Genomic DNA, 21,678 nt, shown 5'->3' with positions numbered 1-21,678 from the left:
ATTTGGACCCAACGGTTCCATTTACTAGAGACCCGAAAATTTTGGTTCGGTTCGGTACTAAAGAGAACCGAACCGACCCGCGTCCACCCCTAATTCAAACGTATACTAATTTACTGAAAACGAAATTAAACATGTGTAAATATACTTACCGATTTGAAGTAATTGATATCAAAAAAATTCTGGCTTCAGCGTTTGAACGTTTTTTGAGATGTTGAAGTTGAAGTTGAAGTAGATGAAAGATGAGAGATTTTTCTGTCTTGGAAGCTCCTTTTGAAGTTTTATAAGTGGGGAAGTGTTTAATTTTCAATTATTAACTAAAAGGGTAGTAAGTCCTTTCAACAATACATTGTTTTGTAATTGTATAATGCATTTAAAGGCATCTTTGTCTTTTACCATTCAAGAGGCCAATGTGATAATATTCATAATTTTCAAAGTTAAAGTGGAATTTTGAACCTTTGACTTGGTCAAATTTAAAAGTACCCCCTGAACCGAAGACTAATAATGTACTAGCTAGCTGATGGAGTTCTGACTAATATCAAATTCTTGACTAGATCCAGAACTCTGAGATCTCGACTTAAAACTCCCAGTATCATTAACACTAGTCCAAAATCTTCCTCTGTTCTTTTTATGCTGTCCACTAGAGGTTCTTGTTTGGCTTTGATTTTCCCAAATAGCTAACTGAATCCCCCAAATCTGTCCTGCTTGTAATGCTGCCTCAACTCTCAAGGTCGCCTCAACTAATGGAACAAATCTGGCATGTCCCTGCCGCGTCACCATCGCCCTAATATCAGGCCTCAAGTTCTCTTCAAATTGTCTGCTTTTGTCATTCTCCTCATTTGCTAGAACCAATGCATACTTCGAAAGCTCCACAAACTTGGTATGATATTCAGAAACAGTCATTGAACCTTGAGTAAGTCTCAAGAACTCATTTTGCTTGGCATTCTTTTATGAAAGAGGATATTCGGTCTCAAAGAAAGCATCTCTAAAAATAGCCCATGTGATGTCATTGGCTTCACAATACCTGATCTTAAAAGCAAATTACCAGTCAACTACCACACCTTTCAGTAAGAAAGTAGCAAGGCGTAGTTTCTTTTCCTCAGAACAACCCATAACATCAAAAACACTTTCTAAATTCCTAATCCATTCCTCAGTATCAGTAAGGTTAGCTATGCCCACAAAATGTTTAGGACCGAGCTTAATTCCCCTCTCAATGCTAGTATCTCTATTTGGGTTGGGAAGAATAGAGGCAATGGCTGTAGCGAGTTTGTCGAATAGGGGTTCATTTCCAACCACATTACCCTGTGTTGGTAGTCCTTGCGTCTGATGAACTAATGCCTCACCGACATCTTTTCCTAGAGGGGCATTTGGATTTTCAGGTGATCAGTGTCGACACCTACCTGCTTTGCCAGTGCGCATCCTTAACCTACAATATGCATAACATGTTGAAAGATTAGTATAAATACAACATATCCCAGGGACTCTTGAACCATGCTTTGATACCAACTTGACACATCCCATCCCGAACTCCTTACAAGACTCAAAGACATGGCGTGTGCCGATGATAAGTGCCAACTAAAATATAACTAAACTTTGATAATAAGGCTTCATTTGACCAACTAAAATTTTTCTGAACTTCAATATACCAACATTATATTATCATTCACTCCCCAAGCCAAAAAAACATCTTTATCATTTGCATCATAACTGCCTCTCAAAAGGATAATTCTAGGGCAGTTTAGATTACAATATTCCATCGTGATCATTGGTACATATAAATACAAAAATCCTCAAATATGATGCAAATCACTTGATGATTACACAGTTTTAAACAAAATAACCTACAATTGGTGGTGGTAGTGGCTGCAAAACAATCAATATGACCTTTACCACAGCTTAGTCAACAGCCTCTTATAAGGAAAAGTTAAGAAAATGTAAGAGATAATAATCCCAGTGAGTTGAGTGTTTAAAATATGGTTGTACTGTCCTTTATGTATGTATATATAATTATATACAAGAAAATGAGTAAGTGCATTAGACGAATTCAATGAAATGAAATCATAATCTGAAATCCATAATCTGAACTGTAAATGGGAAAATGTAAGCTGAAGGCTAATAATCTACCATATACTTAAAATTCATATCAACATATATCCATGCAAACATCTACTAATGATCTGAAAGCTATATAATCATATGCACATGAACCGTTTGATCAATACTCTGTATACGACCGTAGCCTCTCGGTGCACAAGATGGAAGCAACATAATCATCCTTATACAGGGCTGTAGCCCTCAGTGTATAATAGATACCTTTACCCAAGGTCGTAGCCCCTCGGTGGATAAGAGTTACCCTTACACACGCCTGTAGCCCCTCAATGCACTAGAGTAAGATGATTATATCAATTATTTTCTGATAATTTCAAAACAATCATGCTCATTTACTAATTTCTCGAAAAAAGGACTTTTCATGTAATTAATATGCCTCTATAAAATAAAAAGAAAATCTTTTTTTTTTTTTTTTGGAAAAGTAGGTTTTTCACTCACAGATATAGGCTAAACTAACGGGGCTAGTATGTTGTTCCCACGTCCAAATCCCCTCCTGAAATGATCATACATATAAGCCACTTCAATTTCATCCATATACAATTACAAGGGATTTCTCAATAATAACCCCTATTTATTATCAAAATGAAATATATATCCATCAATAAGCTGAGACTTAGCCCCTGTTTGGCCTCCATTAATTTTTATTCTATTACATTTCATTTTTCTTTTTTATTTTTAATCACACAATCTTTCATAAAATAATATTACATGTAAACCGAAATTTTTCAACCACTCATTTTTCAAATAAATATTATTCCACCCATTTTCATTACCACAAAATGGGGGCCAAACGAGGGCTTAATATTTCTATTTCATTTGGTTAACTTAAACATACGTTCACCTAATTTTCGAATCACTCTACATCCCAAACTCGTTAATACTAACCTTTCCCGGTTGCCTCGTCAAGATTCAACAAACTTTTCATGACAATAATTATCCACATTCCTTATTTAAATTCTCTTTTAACTAAATACATAAATCTTATCAAAAACTCATTTCTTATATTTTCAATATTCATCCAAACTGAGAACTAAGCTTAAGATAAATTATTTTCAATCAATCTAACTTAATATCATACAACAATCACAAGGGAAAATAACAAGAATGCTAATTTTTCCCAAATTTTCGAATTGACCCACATATAACAAAACCCTAATATCTAAATATCATTTCTTTCAATCCACTAGAATAAATAGCTCAAAAATGCTCAAATAGTTAGCTTCCTTATCATATTTTTCAAGTATAAGCTATAAATTTAAAACCCTAAACTTTTACCACAAAACTCAACGAAAATAAAATCCAAATTTACCTCAAAATAGAAGAATAAATTGAGAACCCAAATTTCAATCTCTTTAGTGACTTCCTCCTTTTTCTTCTTTTCTTTCTTCTTCCTTTTCTCTTTTCTTTCCCCTTATTCTTGGTTTTTATTCTTCCTCTGCCGTTTTTTTTTTCAAGACTGTGTGTGTGTGAGAGAGAGAGAAATGAAATGAGAAATGGGATAAATGGTTTAATAATAGCCACTTGCTACACTAACCCATAATTGCTCTTAAGTCCTCCAACTTTATATAATAAATTATTAAATCCTTAACTTCTATAATTAGAAAATTACATCCCAACTTTAAATTTAATCCATCTTAATCCCTCAAAATATCGTCAATAAAATAATTTTCTTCATTTAAGTCTTTATTTGACTAAAATTTTGACAATTCTACTTTTGACTTTTGACTAGGAAAATCTGATTGTAACAATTATAGTTTCTTCCTAGATAAATTGAATTCGAAAGGAAAGCTACGGTTTACCACAACTACAAAATAGGTACTAATTTGTTCAGGCACAATATAATGTTAATATATTCTAATTCCAAGAAAGGGGCAAAAAGAAAAGAAAAAAAGGACAGGTGATGCAAAATAGTTTGGTTCTATGAACACACAAGGAGGGAGTATCAGCAAATTAATATATGAAAATGAAATGTAATTTGTATTAAAATATTACGGCTAAAGAATTTGAAAAAGGGCATCCAGAAAATCAAGTTAATAAATAGGCGTACCTTATTTCCTATACCTTCCATACCATACCAATCCTTGCCGTTCCCTTTTTTGTTGAAATTTCAATACTGGGCTCTTGAGGATGCAGGATTCTGAGGCAATTTTCTTTCCAGCGTGTAAAGGTGAGAAGCTCAGAAAGATTTTAGATGGAGTATCTTCGCAGACCTCACACAAAGAAGGTTTCATAATTTGCTGGGATTAAAGCTTATCATCACCGCTAACAAATTGTATAATCGATAAAATTCAGAGAATTAAATAAATCAATTCATAGATCTGTCGATGGAGTCACTTAGATCTGTCGCTGGCAACCTAGTATGTACTTCGATGGCGGTGGTGTGAAGGCAGCAGTGGAGAGGCGTTGGGTTTGGATCTGGGAAATAGGGAAAGAAACGGATTAAAATGGTAAGTTGTTGACCTGAGATGAGGTGATGTTTATTATATACATCGAGTTTTAAAATGATAAATTTAATTCCTGAATATTCAATTGAAAAGTTAAAAAACATGGATGGTATAATTTCCTATATCTCTATTTTAATTACGCTATAAAAGACTCTTTAAATTAATATTATATCTCTTCAAATGTGGAAAATCAAATTAGTTCTCTACAATTAAATGTATTCAAAATAGTCAAATTGAAAACACTACTTGTGAGCCTAATAACACCGATCGATCGCGTCGAATGGAGTTTAATAATACTACTTATGAGCTTAAATTATCGTCCAATGAGAACTATAATACTCAGTTATTGATTTTAATAAATATAACTTCTATTTGACAAATAAAGAATATCAATGGAATTAGTTTAATTATTCAACTATTGTTAAAATAAAAAAAATTGATTCAAGGTTTTTGTAGTGGACAATCTCAATTTTGAAAAATTAATTTGATGAGAAAATATTCTAGGATCAACATGTCACATAGCAATTGATTTTACCTCCAAAGCAACGAAATAAATTGACAAGTATATCTAGTCAAATATTTCAAAATTAATTGAAAACATCTCTCAAGAAAAATGAATTCTATTTAATTAAGTAACCACAAAATCTCTTTGTGACTGTTAGCCTAAATGAATGCATTAATCCACCAAGAAATCTATTTAACAATCACAATAATCATATAAGTAAATATCTATCTTCTTGGCAATTATCGGTTTTTACTACTTGATATAGACAAATAGTTCACTCTAGAACCATTAATGTCCACAAATTATTAATTATTGATCATTATCAATTACATAAAGAGTCATGGTAAAAAAGAAACAAAATTATAAAAGAAAAATTAGAATATTATAACTAAAATCAACGTTATGTGCAAAAATGTTTTCCATAATTTAAAAAAAAAAAAGTTCATTATTATTGTATGAGAAAAATACAAAATGAAAATGATAGTACATCATCAGGTTTAGGAAGAAAAAGTAAAAAGAATTCTTGCACCGAGCTTTAATCGTCCCTATCAATGAATTTTCCTATTCTGCCCTAGTTCCTTGTGTTGTAGTCTTACTCTCAATTTATAACTCCTTTTCTAATTCAAAAAATAGATACAACCTTTTTTTAAAATCTTTAAAAGTGTTTAGAAATTGACCAAAACACTTGAAAATCTAAAAGTAAAACCCCACCCTGCCACCTAGGGCTGGACATGGTCCGATTCGGTTCGGTTCTAACGAGAACCGAACCGACACGAAATTTTCGGGTATTTAGTAAGTGGAATCGTCGGGTCCAAATTTAATTATGGAACCGTTCGGGTTCGGTTCCATTCGGTTCGGTTCGGTTCGGTCCGGTTCTGTTCCATTCGATTCCGTATTATAATTAAATTTTTTAATATATACAAAGTTACGTTAATTTAATTAATGATATATTTAATATTAGCTCTTATAAAATAACGTAATTCAATCTTATGTATTTCACGTCTATCTTTGCTGAATTCTTCATAAATTTGATTATTAAAATTACAGAAAGAGAAAGATAGCGAGCTCAAAATAATTAAGAGAGATGTTGTAGAGTTTTAATTCGACTTTCTCCGGTAGAAATGACACTACAGTAGAATAACAGATTTGGATAAAATTGAGGTCAATTTGATTAAATCGATTTTGAAATGAATATTAGAAATTGGAAAATCATATTTTTTAGTTTGAACTAAATTAACTAGTTAACAAATTTATTTAGAAGAAATAAAATAATTTTACTTATTTAAAATAAATTAATTAAAAAAATTACGGAGATTCGATTTTTATTCGGTTTTTCGGGTATTGGTTTAGATCCGAGAATCGAACCATACCCGTCGGTTCCTGATTCAAATACCCGTTCGGGTATTTAATTTGAGAAGAACCGTCGGGTTCGGTTCGGGTTCGGTTCGGTTCGGGAGTTTTGTCCAACCCTACTGCCACCCACCCTGTCAAAGTCAATGATAGAGGAGACATGTGTCAATATATGATTGGACGATTTGAAAAAAAAAAAAAAACCACCATGTCAACTTCCTCTGTCATTTGCCCTTTTGAGGAGCATTATTGAAAGTACAAAAGGTAAAAAACCATTTTTAAAATATGTGTTGGTGCCAATTTTAAAACAGGCGAACTCACATGCTAGCTAGCACGGGTCCATGATGTAATCTGCAAAACTTTTAGCATTGGTCCTTGAAATGATTTTCTTGTTTCATTTTCTTGACCCGTTTCTCGACCCTGATGACCATGCACCTTGATTTCTTGTTCGAAATTGTAATTAACCAAACACAAATAAAATAAATGCCAAAACAAAAGAAGTCATGTTTTAAACTTGTATTTATGAATATTCAATGCCCAAAATAAGTGTACAATATACATTTACCACCAGATTCATTTGTGTTGATACCAATGCCTTTGGCATCAGCCATTGTCCCCTGTGCAACCCTAGCTTTGACTATATAATGTTATTCAAAGACTATTTTAGTTTCTCTAGATATAATCTCTTGTATATTAACAACATATTTATGCATTATGTTATATTGATGGTTGTGATACTATTATATGATTTACTAGTGCGCCAGAATTATTATATTATCATTCATATTTGATACATCGGTTATTGATCATGAATGTGAACTAGATATAATCTCTTGTATATTAACAACATATTTATGCATTATGTTATATTGATGGTTGTGATACTATTATATGATTTACTAGTGCGCCGGAATTATTATATTATCATTCATATTTGATACATTGGTTATTGATCATGAATGTGAATCCCTTTGTGATTGTACCATACTATTTGGCATTCGGTCAATTATTTAGATTTCTAACAATAATTAAAGATAGTCTATGAGAAGGTAATGAGGATCCAACACCCATATACATATTATAAGGTTCCTTAGTAGCTTTACTCGTAGTCGATATACTCAGATAGTCAAACTATATGATGAAAAGTTGGAAGTTTGAAGATCAACAATCTTTTTATGGTCACTTTCACTAGACATTGCTTTTCCTTTATTGTATTCAGTTTTTGAGCTTCACATCTCCTACCATTTATCCTCTCATTCTTTTGAGTTTGAGTGTAAATGGTACATGTGTGACCGACTCACATACCACCACCACAACCATCTTCTTGGGGATTGCTTGATCACCTTCCCAAATGGGCGTTAGTCTATTTTATAAAAACAAATCCCTTAGGATATAGGACTATTTGAATAATTTTTTTTCATTATAGGTTTTATATAAACTGATTTTTTGGAGAATGTATGAAAAAAAAGAAGTAAAGAATTATTTTATTGAGAGAATATATGGTTGAAAATGAATTTGGAGAAAACTAGGTTTAAGAAATCTCATATCATTATTTTTCAACAGCATTCGATCAATTTTATACATTTTTAATATTATTAAAAAAAATGTCACGTACTTTATGATATTAAAAGAAGAAATTGGGAGGATCATCACATAAATTCAATTTTAATTTACTTACATACTTATATGATCTTTAAAATTATATTCATTTACTAACAATACAAATAAGTCTTATCTTACGTTTTAAAAAAATAATTTTTAAATAGAGTCAAACACAAATAATGAAGACCTCAAATAGAAATTTCCAATTTCTTGAAGAAAAAATTCAATGTATTTACTGTACATAAGGGAGCCAAGACGACGTAACTCCGTTTTTCTCTAATACACATTCTACAGTCAAAAGCATGCTGAATAATCCATTATTTGCACACAATCCTTGAGAATCCAAGTCATCTGATTTGCAGGAATTGCGTATTCCCACCTGAATCTTTTGCATCATCAGCAAGTCGGACCCTCTTATTCGTCTTCTCCTTTTCCTTGTTACCTACAAGAAAAGGAAAATGTCATATGTATAGGGGTATGGTTTATAGAATTTTTATAGGGCCAAATTTCTTGGATGTAGAGGCAATCAAAAAAGCCGCATAAGTGAATGGGTCCCATGTAACAAATATATTGTCGAAAAATATAACCCCACCCACCCCCATGTGTGTGTATTGTACAGACCTTGAGAAATAAGGCCAATGACTGTAGCTTTGGCCATAAGAAAAACAATACACATTTCATTAATATTATGACTTGTGAGAGGTAAACCTCTCTTTTGACCTTTAAGCGAACCAAATTAGTTTATTGGATTAAATTGCTCATGTTATTAGTATTCTTATATTTGGCCAACGTGGGATTTTGTTAAACTATTAATAATTAATTCAAGAAATCAAGAAAGAAAGAAAAAATGAAGTTTTCTTGTACTAAAGATAAACAAGACTTAAGAACTTGATTATCAGTAGTGGAATCTTGATGCTTCTCCCGAAAATGATCAAATAGAATTTGGTAGCTGCAGAGAAAGCCATGGCTGCGGCCAGAACCAAACCTTGTGAGTTCAATATGGAAGACATGGTTGGGGGCCTTGGTTTGTAAAATGCAACACAAAATGGTGACATAGATTGGTATATATATTTGAGAATATAGTGGATTGTTCAGCAATTGTCATGTTAACTGAACTTTACACTATCACTTTCGAGGGTGAACTTGTGACTTTTTGTTGAACTTTATAAAATATTATGTTCTACGTGTTTGTGTGCCAAGAATCAAATTGCTAACATTTTCAATTAAATTCTATGACTTAGCACACAGATATTTGGAATATTCAGTTAGAAAATCGATGTTAAACAGAGAGTTGATTTAAATGTATATTTTGTAAATTATAATGATGAATTTTGAAACATATATATTATAGTTAAGTGACAAAAGTAAAAATTGTAGTGGCCATTAGCTGAATTAGCGCTTTGCATATAATTTTATTTGAGAATATAGTGTTAAGAATTCGGAACTGTTCTACATTTAAGAATTTTTTTTTAAAGTTATTATTATTATTATTATATATTTTTTTTTTGTGGTAAAAAAGAAAGGTTGGAGGAGGAGAAGTGTAAGTGGATTTTTTTTGGGTGATAGCATTTGGACTTGCCTTTTTGATTTTGATGGTTCATCGAAGGGGAGAGGAAAGATTTGTGGTGGTTGATTGGTAAATATTCTAGTCTTTTATTGGATTCCTACAAGGTCATATAATTGTGTGTGTCAAGGTGAATATGTTACATGGGTTCTTGTTATTGAGAATTTTAAAATCTAATTTTATTTTATCGAGAGCAATCAATTATAAATAAAAATAAATCAAGAACATGCAATATTTATAGAAGTTCACCATAATGTATGACTACACCCTTTCCCATCACAGCAAATACTGTGATTAAAAAATGATTTCTCTTTCTCTATTTTTTTTATGATAATAACAAAGTCTAATGATGACTCCTCAATTATAAGATAAATTAGGACAAAAAACTTGTTAGATAACTCATTTTCATCGATAAATTAGGACAAAACTCCTTAGATAACTCATTTTCATCTTATCTATTTTTTTTGCTTCCAAGCACATGCAATCAACATGTCATCAACGTATAGTAGCAAGATAATCTAAAAATTACCAAGGTTCTTTACATAACAATAATGATCCTCCTAATGCCTTCTAAAGCCATTACTACTTATAAAACTATCAAACTTCTTATAAAATGTCATGGAGCTTGTTTAAGACTATACAACTCTTTTAAACTCGTGTACTTCGAAACCTTGTGGCTACATCATATAAATTTCTTCCTATAAATCACCATCAAGAAAGGTTGTCTTTGCATCCAATTGCTCTAGGTGCAAATCTCCCTTTACCAGTAATCCAAGTGCTGCTTTAATTGTGCTTAATTTCATCACAAGAAAAAAGAATTCAATGTAATCAATGCTTTATTTCTATTAAAATCCCTTTACACCAATATTTGTTTTATATCGCTTGCTTTTATCTTGTTCTTTTAGAAAAAAATGATTTGCCTCCTAAATATGTACCCTTATCGAACACCAACTCTTGAGTCCAAGCAACATATTCTCACCGCATATATCAAAGAAGCTCCTTTATTGAAATTTCTTTGCAGCTAATAATTAAAAGACACACACACATATATGAGGTAGGGTTGCATTCATGAACAACCCAGTGATAAAAAATATTTATCAATTTTCTAGATAAGATCCATGTGTAATGCGGCGAAGTCTGCAGTTACATTTATTTCATCCCCCTGCATAGTAATATTCCGATTAATTTAGTCAAGTCCAAGTCTAAGTCTAAATGTTGCGGTCAAATTTGTGGAACCAAAAAAATATATATATATAAAAAAAATGATAAACATAAAGTGAAAATGTCCAGGAAGTGGATTTTCTTTACATGGTGGGACAATTCTAAATATTTATCCATGTTATGCTCTTTAAATGAGGCTCCAGATTACTACAACGTAATAACAAACTAACAAGTATAATTAAGTCCACAATCCACATCACTATCCCATCCTAGTCGAGGAGAAGCCATATATGGGGTGGTCAAAGTGATGGATACACATATGCCGAGGTGACATGAAGAAACCTCTATGGCTTAGACAAGGTACTATAACCTATTGCAGAAGGGATCCAAAGCAATTAGCATTGCTGATAGAAAGCATCTTATACTTCACCTCTTCCAAAAGATCTTATAATTAATTGATCTAATATTTGAACAAGAAGTGCCTCAATGGTCAATTGTCAGTCTACTTTTCATAGTTTATACCTAGAGCTTAGAGTGGCCACTTTTCAAAAATATTAAATGCCAATCAACTTACGATTGATGAAGTGACACCTAGGGGGTGACACCTCGACCACTAGGACGAGGCCATGTGTCTTTTCATGCGATGGTGACAATTTCTCCTCTTCTACTACAAAAATTCATATTTAATACCATTTGAAGGTAATACAATTTTATATACTCAAAGTAAGGTTGTTGTCTCTCTCATTTATATTATCTTGTAAACCATCGGTGCTTGTACACTAGCGTGGCTCATGTCTTCCAACCATCCCACACCCAAATGTACTCATGTTATCGATTGACTTGACTATTGAGGTGTTCACGGCCACCTCTCCATCACCTGAGAAGGTTACGTGCTATTGATAGTTTGTCAAAGTGTGTAGGATCTTGTCTATTTGGACGTGACTAAATCCGAATTCTGTTGGCCAAATCAACCATGCAAATATCGTGGTCAACAATCCTCATTAGCAATTCATAAAATCAAGGAAATTATGCAGAAACCGTGAGAAAGAAAGGAAATAGGAAACCAAATCTTCAAAAAATTGGTACCAAATAGATAGTGTAGAAATACTACAAAATCGAGGAAATTATGCGGAAAAAGGAGAAAAAGGCACCAGAAGAAACCACCGGGCTGAGAGGAGAGAAAAATGGAGGTGCTACAAATGTTTACTTTTTCACTCTTCAATTTCAGTACAAGGTAAGAAGAATTTGAAACCTTGTTAATACTTATTATAGTTAGAAATGAGGTAAAAAGTAGAAAAACTGGTTGGCAGGATATGTACATGTGGTTTGAGCTAAGATTAGAATTCTAGACATGAGGTGGAAATTAATGTTGGTTAAAGCAAATGGGTCTGCTATCGCCTGTGTTTGTACCTCCCTTACAGATTAAGTGAAATTGCAAGGTAATAAAGAACATGAAGCAAATAGAAAATGGATTATGGATAATATTTGATAGTTATATGTGTTGCAATATTTGAGAAAAAATGGATAAGTCGGAAAAATGGAGGACTTGACCAAAGTTTGTACAACTTGTTTCATGTTTCAATTAAAGAAAATTTATTTGTCCACAGGGGCTAGAATTGAAATACGTTATTGGCAGTGCTAAAAAAAAAAAAAACGCATGAAAAGGGAAATGGAAATTAAAGGAAAGAAATGAAAGATTTTTTATCAGACAATAAACTAGAGACAAATATAGATTTCTGGTTTTGATATTTTAATGAGAATCTTATTTGGAGTATAATCTCGTTATTCGGGAACTAACGAGAAAATTGGAATACCTTATCGGCCAATTGAATTTCCATCTAGTACATAGTTCAATGAAGGAAAAAATTTAAATATTTTCAGATATTAATAAATTAATTATACTATTGCGTTAAATGCGACTATGTGAAGTATTTGTTCAACTACATGATTTTTATGAAGTGTTCACTTACTATGATCTATTTGGACCTATAAAGATTGTATATTGTTTACTTGTGAGTTGGAATGTGAGATATACGTGATATTGAAATCGACCAGAAAGTATTCATGGATTATATACTTCTTCTAGTTAAGCCTTGATCGTGTTTTATACTACATTGAGGGGTTTTGACTCTGTACTATAGTAAAATGAGGGATCTTGACTTATTGAAGGGTCTTGACCGTCCACTACATTGATTATCAGAGGTTTTTGAGATCACTTCTATTCATTGAGGGGGTTGAAGCCCATGTTGGGAGTGCTTAGCCCGATGCCAATCTATGTCCATGAGGCTATACATTTTATGTAGATTTCTCAGTATATTGTGATGTGATGAGATTGTTGTACAGATATGAACTCGTGATTATATAGGATGAGAATATCCAACATCTTGACTATGATTATATGAAATCACAATGTGAATTGTTGAGTGATGTAAACTGAATTTTCCTTAAATATGTATAAATGAGGAAGTATAATTATTTTTTAAATTCTCCGCTTACTGAACTATCAACTCATATATTTTTCCACGATTTTTCTTATCAAGTTGCAGTTGAGTTTTGATAGCCTGAAAGAGCTTGTTAATTTAGTAGTCACATCCACATGACATTTTTAGGTTGTTTCTGTCATTTTAATTGAGCATGTAAATATCATTCTGGATCTACATTCTTTTGATATAAAATGACTTTTCGTTATCTAGCATGCAATTGTTAGAAGGTCAAAGGTAGCATTGGTGGTAAGTTTGGTGCCTAGTTAGCACCTACTATTGGTGCACATCATATTTTGGGTTATTAGAAGCAGGTCGTGTCTAGTGAAGTTGGAAAATTCGTCAGCTAAGCTCAGCATCAGCTTTTGAACCTTCACATGCCTTTATGCTCTCCCTTGCAATTTAGCATGTCTTCGGACCTCTGTGATGATAAACCCTCTTGTTCTTCCCTTTTATTTCTGTTCTTAGAATCAGTGGCGGAGTCAGCACCTAACGAGGGGGCACGGCCATACGTGCTGGCTCCATCTAAAGTTACTGTTGCACTCGAAAGCCACCAACCAGGGAGGAGGAAGAAAAATCACACATTTGACAAGGCAACAGTAAGAAGATGGCCTAGGTTTTTAATTTTTAATTTTTGTTTTTTGAGCATCTTAGAAAAAAAAGAAAAAAACTGAAACCCAATATAGTTCAATTGAAAATCAATTACCAAATGGTCCAAATCCATTACCTACAATACCAATTTGGCATTCCAACTTCCAAATCAATGCAAACCCCTCCGGCTTCCTCTCTTCTGTTGTCCAGCGAACTTAGCCACCAGCTGCTGCTATTGCCAGCTAGTCGTCATCGACGGTGACCCCTCCGTTGTTGGACTATAAGCTCCTTATGTCGTTCTTTTTTTTTGTTGGGGTTTTTTAATTAATTCATTTGTTGATTTATCATTTATGAGTAATGAGTTTAGAGTTATAATTCTTTTTTTTTTTTTTAAGTTTTGAGTCTTATGACTACAATTTGTTCATTTAATCGGCGAGTGGACCATCCTCTCGTGACCACTAGAGGCCCATCCCCTAACTACCCCTATGATCACCCAAGAAGTCTCCCACTTGATAGCGCCAATAATCATAATATCACAAGGGCATAGTCGAGTGGTCCACCCTCCCATGATCATCAAAGGCTCATCCCCTGTCTACATTTGCAATCACCCAGGAAATGTCACTCGCGATTCCAAACATATTACACAAGCATGCCTCACATGCCTCGGTATCTTAGTAATGGTCAATAAAATATTTATAAAGAAAACTCAATTTGAAATCATGTTTCGCACGTAGGATTTTCAACCATGATCACATATCGTGCATGCATATGAGAATGCTCATGAATGACATATTTAATGAAAATTGATGTTAATAAGTTCCACAACCTTATACTCAACAATCATAACCATCATATGATGAGCAATGAACCTCTTATCAAAGTTATTTAAATCTTCGAACATTATCATATCACAATTACTAGGTTCTTGCATCATAGTTGGAAATGAATTTTTACTTACCTTTCGCCTTTGTGTGTGCAAACTCCTATGGAGTGTATATTAATTTTCTTTTTCGCTCAACATCGAAAAATAACATGTATTAACATCTAATATTAAAGACAATCCTCTATTTATGACCTTAACACACACAATCCCAAAATACGCCCATTCACGCAGAAACAATTTAGACGAGATCATTATTTCAAGTTACCAATGACATTATAAATTAATCCCATAAGTCTCGCTATTTTTCGAGTCCAATTATGAACGTCAACATCATCCAATTGTTATTGACAATCTAATACTCATTAGAATCTATTTTCTAGGGTCAAGAGATAATTAATGGATATAAAGTTTGAAATCACATAAAAAACACATATGGGCAAAATCTGTTTTTAGATTTCTATTATCGTCCAATTATTTTTCCAATCCTTTTTCACCTCCTTAACTATATCCGACGACTCCCAAATTCTTATCACTTCTATAACATATATGTGAAGGTAATCATGATATAAAATTGTGACAAATGAAGTGTTTTCAACCTCAAAAAACGTCCATTTTTCACCACACCAAATCAGGCAGTTTTATTTTCCTTGTGACAATTTTCGGTTTTTATTTTATTAGCATGTCACCAATCAGATTCCAGGCTATTAGAGGACCATTTATATTCTTCTAACTCTCATATAACAACATTCATTTACATAGATACAAATTATATCTTAAGTATTATACAAAATCAAAGTTTAAACCATGCAAATCTGGCAACCATATCTCTGCATGTCCAGGTTGTCTTGTTTTAAGTTTTTTGTAGTTAATTGCTACCATTTTTGCCATCACGAAATTGTTAACAATCCTCCTACTTAATCTCAAGCAAATTTAGAGTTTTAACACATTACAAACCACCCAAAAGAACTAAAGAAAAGCTTCAAAACCGTAACTTAAACTTACCTCCTCAAATGCAATTGCAGCTTCTTGTTTTCTTATCCCTTTTTGCTTCCTTTGCTTTCACGTCCACTTGGGGTGACTTGGGGTTATCTTTTCAGAGTTAAATCTCTTATTTTGGAGCTATTTAAGGAGTCCTAAGGGTTGGGGTCATGAGTGATACTTAAAGGTGAAGGAATTTGTGATTACAAGGCAAGTATTCCCCAAGCACGATGTATTCAAGCAAGATGTGGCTCCTTGCAGCCAAATCTGACTTTTCTCCTACCATATATGGAGTCATTTATGACTTAGGAGATTCATATCTATCCCATATAAATTTCTAAGAATTTAGAAGATGTGTTGGAGGCCTCATGGTTGAAGCAATTATATATTAAAGTGATAAGTCTCCTAACATGAGCTGCCTAAGTACGATGTGATTTCTTGCAACCAACTTTGACTTCTCCCTTGCACCATATGGAGCCATATGTGACTTAGAAGAGTTATATCTATCTTGTGTAAAGTTCTAAGGACTTATAAGACGTGTTGGAGGCTTAAGGTTGAAGGAATTAGAGGTTAAAGTGACAAGTCTTCACATGTTAAGTAGGTGTTGTCTCCTTTGATTAAATTATGATTTCCTACTTATCCTTGGAGGTTTTTATGAAATTTAGGAATAATATATCACATACAAGAAGCCTTAAAGGAGTGGTAGATGTGAATCATGCTCAAGAGTGAAGGTATTGACCATTATAAAGACAAATGAATAGGCATGACGTGTACTACGTATCAAGGTGTTCCTTATTGCAAAATCCGATTTTACATCTATCCTTGCAGGTATAAATCAAGTGTCATTGGCTTATTTTAATGTCTTAAAAATCCATTTTACTTGCCCTAATATCCCAAAACATATTATAGAGCCAATTCCTTAACTGTTCATTTAATTACTTACCCGATTGCCACCCAATTCTCGACCGATTTCAACAATTCGTACTTCCATACTTATAACATCATATAAAACATATATTATTACATCATGATCATGTCACTACATGCCTTATGTCCCAAATATGTCAATTACCTATTTAGGGTTTAAAATGACCTCGATTAGCCAAATGGAAAGTTTGAACCTTCGTCGATACTAATTTCCGGCCTTTCCAATATTACATTACTTACCAAGCCAATCTCCAACATTTAGTTAACCTAATTTTCTATCATAACTCAATACAAAATTCACCACCTAGGTCGAGGAGTCGAAGGTTATCACTATATAAAAATTATAAAGCCTTAATGATCGAATATACCGTTTTAAGAGAAAGCAATTAGAAAATTAATGTAAATGGCAATGTAATTAGCATGAAATACATGAATCATATTGGCCAAATGTATAACGGGAGGTTTGGGGTATTACACAGTAGGTGCCAGCGTTAATGTCTTTTTCAAAGATGATGTAATTTCAGATCTAAAAGACAATCTAACTAAATCAAAGAAGCAGAAGCAGAAGCAGAAGCAGATATTTTTGAGAAATTGTTTTGGACACTTCCTCTAGATGAAATATATTCGGATTCAACACCAACTAATTCACAAAATGCTATTGATGGAAGTGAAGCAATCAAACGACAACGAAATGTGGTTTAATATTGCTGGGAATCTCCCTTTTTTTTTTTCAAATTCAAGAGTTATGTATGGTGTCCAGGTTGAAATGCACTGAAGAAGACAACATAACTATGTTTAAAATTGGCGACTGGAAGCTGAAAAGGTTGTACTTCAGCGACATGAAGAGCGTGTACAGGTAGGATGTTGAACAGACCTTTCTAAAACATCAGCAGAACTGCCCAAACGAGGACATTGTGAAGTTGGGGATATTGTACCTTTTAACATCCTCCCTTTACACAGCCCTACAGTCCATTATCGTGGACTCTACGCATGTGGATACGTTCCCGTGGGGTAAGGAGCTATACCAAAACAACACTTCCACATGAAGATTGCTCTCGAGAAAGCCCAAACAGAATTTGTGTCATTCAAAGTCCTTAATTTCATATAGACTATATGGATTCCCACTTGCTTTCCAGTTATGGATTTACGAGTCGATCCTTTTGTTATCCGATGAAGTCTGTACCAAAGTTTCTCGCTCTTTTTTTCCCTTTGTTTTTGCTGTAATTGATTCTATGCTGTGAGTTCTGCTTAATTTAATTCATATTGTTGTGGAATCCATCATATATAGTGCGCTAAAAGTGTGATTCGCTTGACACGTAAAGGGCATGCATTTGTTTTGTCACAAATAGAAACATGGGGTTGAACCAAAAAAGCGAAAAAAATGGGAAGGACATCCTATAACACAATATCCTGGAAGTTGCAACATAGTTATTAGGCGTAGGTAGGAAATACGGGACAACAGTTCGGATCAATAGCTCTATGTCGTTAACATATACTCTGCCTTTAGTACATTTAAGAGAATCAACCAAGAGATTTATATCACAAAGATGAAAAACCATACATTTTCATCAAATCAAATTCAAATCATCACACAATTGTAGGAGCATAAACGAGCATTCAAATTTCCACTTCTTATTATAAATGGACTCCATTTATTAATTCAACTACGACCTGCGCTTGCATTTTCTCACGTGGCACATAGGCAGCAACTGCTTGCAACTTGTTTGATTATGTCCCTTCCTTCTACAATGTCCACACGTGGTGGGATTAATGGTCTCAAGCCTTGTACGTCTCCTAGAATTCTTTGATCGCCCTGCAGGTCTCTTTGAATTGGGTAGAGAGATACGATCATGATTCTCATTACTTAGTTTAATCCAATGTTTACGAACCCAATGGAACAATGTCGCATACATAAGTGTCAATGTATGCCACCTTTTTAGTGTATTGTGAGCAATAATTGTACGATGGCTCTCCCTTATCACCGATCACTGCCAATGCATGTTGACATGGAATACCATCTACCTAAAAACGATTTGCTTGTCAAGTCCACAATGTGCTTTGTTCCATCATCCATCACCTCGTACAACAATTCATTTGATGTGAAAATTTGCAAGAAATTGAACAATCGTATTTATTGTTTTATAAAATATTAATACATTCTAAGGTTAAATTTAGGTCCCTTACCTTTAGAGCCGTAGATTGTTTAGCATTCATCTTCAGAAGGATTTCTTGCTTGCAAGCCAGCCTTGTGAAAGTGCCACATGCAATATTTCAATTCTCATAAAACCATCATTGCAGCATGTGCCTTAGTCACTTAAACAGGTAATCTATGGAATATCCCTAAAACAGCTTTATCACTGAATTCGCAAACTCTAATATGTTCGACGTCATTTCTACGACGCGATTATTGGACATATGACATCTGGATCACCTGTGGAAACCAATCTCCTTCTACATCACACATGAAGGTTCAACACAAAATTCGAATGTATTATATAATATGTTGGCCTAAAAAATAGTAAGACTAAACCTTAAATCAATCATTATACTCACTAAATCTTTTCTGATGCCCTTACTAATTTTACCAAGCTGCCTCATGTGGTAGTCAAACTTGTGTTTCGTGTATGCCCTCACAGCTGCATTAAATGGCTTCATAATATTTTTACCTGAATATCCATATGATGTTCATAGGTTTTGAAGCAAATGGTGACCACAAAATCCATGCATAACCCCTGGATATACTGATTATATAGCATACTCAATGCTTGGATGACGATCTGAAACGAAACACATTTCATTACGCTCACTGTAAGCTTCATTGAATCTACGCAAGAACCAACTCAGGAATCGTTGTTCTCCGAATCTTCGAACAAAAAACAAGGACGAATATTCCATTGTTTGCATCTTGTTTGTACGCGGTGAATAAACTACCACGGTAATGTCCCATGACAAACATTGTGTCAACAACTACAACAGGTTTGCAAAATTTCCATCCTTGTATGGATGCTGCCAATACCATGAAAGCGTATCCGAATTGTCCATATGAGTCGACTTCTATGCCGTTATAGAACCATGATTCTTTTCTTTGAGCTCGCTCATGAATAGGAGACGTCTTCCATATGCCTGATCAGGGTCCTCCATAACGGCCTCAAGTGCATGTTCCCGAGCCCTCCAAGCTTTTTCGTACTTCATTGTCACTCTATACATCTCCGCCATGTTGTTCATTATTATCAACCGGAGTGTATATCGTACTTGCAGATGTGTACTTGTGCTTAACAGATTCACCTACCAATGCACTGTTTGCCTACCGGTGATCCCGTATAATGTTATCCAATGAGCTAGTATGGATATTCTTTATATATCTTATCTTGAACATATCTGTATCACCAATCTTTGAAGCTCTTAATTTCCATTCGCAGTTGTCCATTAGACATATAAGTACATACTTTCTTTTGTAGGATTTGTAGACCTTATATTGGAAGTTATTCCGAATAGCATTTAGGGCTAGAGAATTCTTCAACACAGATTTATCTCAGAAAATTTGATTTTCGAGTACAGATTCCACTTCAGGCTACATTGTTGCAGCTGTTATTTCATCAAATCTGTTATCATCCATCTCTAGCATTGATACATTAATGCTTGATATAAAACATGTGTAACTGGATTTAATATTGTCAAAGCAGTCTGCGGAACGTGTGAACCGTACATGTCACCTAATTAAACTAAATCTTAGTTCCCATAACTCACTGTGCCTACAACTGTTATTGATTGCAATAGATCAATTAGGCTAATATGTAACACATACACCGTGATACGTGGATCCTTACGCTTAAGCTCCAAGTAAAACTGCAATGAATTGTTATCTGTTATTCGGATGGAGGAGATGTCAACATCAACATTGTACTCAATCTTCACACACAAATGCCTCATGTCAAGTTTCAGTTGGTTCACTATCATTTCGACAAGCAGCGCGTAAGTGCAACTGAAATGGATAAGGAGATTGAAGGTATCTACGCCATTCACTACAAATACATTTACGACATCCATCCTTTGGAAAAATAATAGGGCATCATTTTTTGTATTACACATTATGTACAGTTTAAGTTGGACCCTCAAAAATGTATTAACAAAGCAACCCTATAATCATCGTGTAATAGGTTCAAAATTAATATATATATTTTTTAGGAAAGTTAATTTTGTATTGATAGCTCAAACAAAAATTTTTCACGACAACAAGCGTTAATGCAATACTCTATCCGTCCCTGACAAAATACAATTTGAGTAAATATTCATTACTTGGAAATCAATTTATCTATGCACCATTCGAAAAAAAACGAACTGTTCCATTGTCACTAAACATTGGGAAAAATCTAAGTCTTTTTAATTTTTGCCTTTTTGTGACTGCGTATACAACATGACATCATCTGGGAAAAACCCGTTAGAATCTGACATTCTGTGTGATAAGTATGAGTCAGTCGAGTGTGATTTTCTCCAAAAGAATTCTAGACACAGTAATGTATAAATATAGGAATCTAGGTATAGAGTATGTGTAAGTGGAATGAATATGAACACTGATACATACCTCGTGTTATAATTAGAAGTTGGTGACATTGTTTTTTAGGTTTTGCAATAATGTCTACGATCGATACCAGAAGATGAATGAGATCAAAAATCCATGTCCAAATGCCATAATGTTTTTGCGTACACACCAACGAGATATGGATATATACATTCATCAAGGAGTGATGCTCCGTTCACCACTAAGAATAATTTCAGGCTCTTCTGGCCTTTTGAACATGCCTTTTTTTATTAAAACAATCAACTAAAGTATGATTTGTAGCTCAGAAATCAAGTGGAATCAAAATTTGCCTTCAACTCTCGATCATTCACTCTAATCAAGCAATCCTTGTACACACTGCTAGCTAAAAGTGAATCTCCTACAGGAATCGCTACCATTAACTCACTGTCTAATAGGTCTGACGTATGGTCTGCATAAATAGCAAATGCAAATGATATAAATGAATGAGTAGCACCTGAATCAATTAAAGAACGAGCCTTTCTACCAAAACTAAATAATGTACCCATGA

At 33.7% G+C, this 21,678-nt stretch overlaps 2 protein-coding genes across 3 annotated transcripts in view; both read right to left on the bottom strand.

The window, feature by feature from the left end:
* LOC111372174 overlaps window positions 1–21,678 on the bottom strand; it is a 57,362-nt gene that overhangs the window by 2,071 nt on the left and 33,613 nt on the right. Inside the window, exon 1 of one of the 2 annotated variants that reach the window (XM_022994375.1) lies at window positions 3,416–4,147. The exons of the other annotated variant lie outside the window; for it this stretch is intronic. The gene's annotated coding sequence lies outside the window, so the exon portion shown is untranslated. Of the gene's footprint in view, window positions 1–3,415; window positions 4,148–21,678 lie in introns of those variants that run through there. 2 annotated transcript variants of the gene reach the window in all.
* On the bottom strand, window positions 388–4,565 carry LOC111372178. Its single transcript, XM_022994379.1, has 2 exons — window positions 4,154–4,565; window positions 388–1,423 (listed from the first exon to the last, which is right to left on the bottom strand). The coding sequence occupies exon 2, from the start codon at window positions 898–900 to the stop codon at window positions 511–513; it is 390 nt and encodes a 129-aa protein (XP_022850147.1). The 5' UTR covers window positions 901–1,423; window positions 4,154–4,565; the 3' UTR covers window positions 388–510.

The sequence above is a fragment of the Olea europaea genome, chromosome 23 (genome assembly GCF_002742605.1).
Source record: "Olea europaea var. sylvestris chromosome 23, O_europaea_v1, whole genome shotgun sequence".
Classification (NCBI taxonomy): Eukaryota; Viridiplantae; Streptophyta; class Magnoliopsida; order Lamiales; family Oleaceae; genus Olea; species Olea europaea.
The sequence above is the reverse complement of the archived record's forward strand: the minus strand, read 5'-3'. Positions and strand labels throughout refer to the sequence as shown.